This window comes from Aegilops tauschii, chromosome 5 (assembly GCF_002575655.3).
Source record: "Aegilops tauschii subsp. strangulata cultivar AL8/78 chromosome 5, Aet v6.0, whole genome shotgun sequence".
NCBI lineage: Eukaryota > Viridiplantae > Streptophyta > Magnoliopsida > Poales > Poaceae > Aegilops > Aegilops tauschii.
The window spans coordinates 434,661,577-434,664,851 of NC_053039.3; the positions used below are offsets into that span (position 1 = coordinate 434,661,577).

The 3,275-nt window shown below is 44.3% G+C and overlaps 1 protein-coding gene across 1 annotated transcript; it reads left to right on the forward strand.

Moving 5' to 3' along the window:
- The first annotated feature begins 638 nt into the window (after positions 1-638).
- LOC109760198 (uncharacterized) lies at positions 639-2,703 on the forward strand. Its single transcript, XM_073498035.1, is given in 5 exon segments — positions 639-718; positions 1,042-1,119; positions 1,287-1,651; positions 1,653-2,035; positions 2,116-2,703. Coding segments are annotated over 3 exon segments (1,194 nt in total). The 5' UTR covers positions 639-718; positions 1,042-1,119; the 3' UTR covers positions 2,562-2,703.
- The last annotated feature ends 572 nt before the right edge of the window (positions 2,704-3,275 follow it).

Genomic DNA, 3,275 nt, shown 5'->3' on the forward strand with positions numbered 1-3,275 from the left:
GCTGGAGATGCTCTTAATGGTACCACCACACAAATTGAGAAACGCCCAGTCCACCCAAAAAGCTATTTTGCCTTGCATCTTGTGTTGGGTTGTAAATGTGGTGAAGGACAACCATATTTAGAATGTTGCGATAATTTCTTAATTTTCAAAAGAAACTATGTTTTTTAGATTTCCAAAATTAATTATTTATGTGTTGAAAACACCGCCGCATGTGTGAAACAATCGTCAAGCTGTATGGAGATCATGTTTAAAATGGTGATCTATTGACCATCTCTACTGTTAAATGCTTCATGGATTGGTATTGTACAAATATAACAACTAGAAAATAAAGCAATGTAAACATGGGACTCCCAAAAACTAACCTTCCAATTTGATGAAGCACACGATAAGGAAAGCACATTATGAATACTCCAGACAATGTCAAGCAAAACCAAATCACAATCAATCGATGACATTGCAAGGCTTTAAAAACCAATCACCCACAGCCTTTAAGGGTGTGTTTGGTTCCAGTCACGGGCCGGAATGTCATGGGTCGGACCCGTTCCTGGGCCTCATTCCAGCGTTCGGTAGGCCAACCGAACCAGAACCAAGTCGTCCCCGCTTAGCGAATATTCGCCTCATATCCGGAATGCGCCGAGACCTCCAAATCGAGGAAACCACGCAGAACGGCTCGTCTCTCCCCCAACCCTATCGCTGCTCTCCTTCCTCCCACGCACAGGTGCGCCGCCGCCCCTCTTCCTCCCTCCCTCTCCTCTGCGCCGTCGTCCCTCTCCCTCTCTGCGCCGCCGGCCATCTCCCTCTCTGCTCCGCCGCCCCTCTCCAGCTCTCGCGCGCCGCTGTCCCTCTCCCTCTCTGTGCCGCCAGCCCTTTCCCTCTCTGTGGCGCCGGTCCTCTCCCTCTCTGCGCCGCCGCCCCTCTCCAGCTGTTCCGCGACGCCGACCCATGTCCCTCGCATTCGCGCGCCGCTGGCCCATCTCCCTCGCTCTTCGTTTTACATAGCCCTCCCTCGATCCATTTTCTCACCCCTCACTTGATCTGCAGGTTAGAAGGGGAAGAAAGCAGGGTCTAGGTGCTACACCGGCGCGGCGGCAGAGCGATGCACAACCATCTCTCTTGAAGGTACAAACTCCTCTTCCTCTCCCCTTGTATGTGCTGATGTCCAGTATATTTTTTTTGCTCCAATTGTTGTTGTGTAGTACATCTTTTTGTTCAATTTGCTGTTGTCCAGTACATCTTTGCAATATGTGGTGATGTGTAATAATTTTGATAGCATGCATCAATTGTAGATGGTCAAGAAGATGAACAAAAGAAAAAGGATGGTTAGGGGAGCCACTGTTTTTGTCACACTTGCTGCAATTGCAGTCATTGTTCGAGCTATAATAAGGAAGAGAAGAGCATGTATTACATATGGCCCAATGCATGAAAGAGATCGAATCAGATATGATTATCTAGATCAAAAAATTTGGCAAGGCGATGTGTTATGCAAAAACATGTTAAGGTTTGAAAGAGCCGCGTTCTTTCGCTTGTGTGGCATACTCAGGGATCGCAAATTGCTAGAAGACAGTCCACATCTTAGCGTGGAGCAACAATTAGCGATGTTTTTGCATACAATTGGGCATAACCTTCGGAATAGGGTTTTTGCATACAATTGGCACAACCAGCATCTATTTTAGAAAGGTTCTCCATGCCATAGGCGAGCTTCGTAATGATTACATAACGCCACCATCATTGGAGACCCCCGCAAAAATTGCAGGAAATACCTATCTAGGTTATATGATATGCCGTTTATTAATACCTGTCACTATATAGGATTGTATTGGAGCTATCGATGGTACACATGTGCGAGCAGGTGTTACCAAAGATGTGGAGCATTCCTTTCGGGGTAGGAAGGCCTTCACCACTCAAAATGTGATGGCAGCGGTAGATTTTGATCTACGCTTCACATATGTGTTAGCTGGTTGGGAAGGGTTAGCACATGATGCTACTGTTTTAGCTGATGCATTAACGCGTGAGAGGGGCTTACAAGTACCACCGGGTAAGAAGTTGCCTAAGATAGAAAATTGTCCATTTGTTATTACCTTACAAGAACCATTGTCACCAATTATTGTTTTTTATGAAAGTTCTACCTAGTTGATGCTGGCTATGGAGCAAAGCCTGGGTTCTTGCCCCCTTTTCGTGGTGTGAGGTACCATTTGAACGAGTGGGGCAACAATCCAGTCCAAAATGATAGGGAGCTGTTCAACCTTAGGCACTCATCTCTACGGGTGACGGTAGAGAGGGCTTTTGGATCTCTGAAGAGGCGCTTCAAAATTTTAGATGATGCCAAACCATTCTTCTCTTTCCCGGTGCAAGTTGACCTTGTTATAGCTTGTTGTGTTCTTCATAATTATGCACTGTCACAAGGGATTGATGAATTTATTACACCGGAAGTGACATGGACCACCCAACCAATTTGAACATCAAGGCAACAAGCAAGTGGCGTTAGGGCCGTGGTAGACCGTAGGATACAAATGGCAGCCCAAATGTGGGAAGATAGACAACTAATGTATGCTAATCTATAGTGTAGCACACTCCATGTATTTGAACCATGTATTTGTGATGTTTATGCAACGACATTTTAATTTATTTGATGGCTGGGCAGATTGTATCATGTACTATTTGAACCATGTATTTGTGATGTTTATGCAACTACATTTGAATTTATTTGATGGCTGGGCAGATTGTATCATTTACTAAATTTGAACCATGTATTTGTGATGTTTATGCAACTCATTTGAATTTATTTGATGGCTGGGCAGATTGTATCATTTACTAAATTTGAACCATGTATTTGTGATGTTTATGCAACTACATTTAAATTTATTTGATGGCTGGACAGATTGTATCTTTTATTGTTTGGACAGAAATGGAGAGTGTTGAAGCTGCAAATGGGAACTCCGGGAGAGTTGGGATCATTGTTTGGACCAATGCCATGACAAAAACCATGCTTGATTTTTTGGCTGGTCTTGTTGCTGATGTGAAGAGAACGTCAAGTGGATTCAGGGATGTGCATCATAGATAATGTGCTGCTGTTTTGAACGAGCAATTCAAGCTTTTTGTCACCGGAGAGCAAGTCAAAAACCATCTCAAGAAGTGGAGGAAGATTTGGACGAAGGTGGTCAATTTGAAGAATTTAAGTGGAGCTCTATGGGATGAAGATACTTGCACAATTAGGCTCAGCGAGGAGCACTATGCAGGGCATTGTATGGTATGCTTCTCACCCCACAAATCTGATT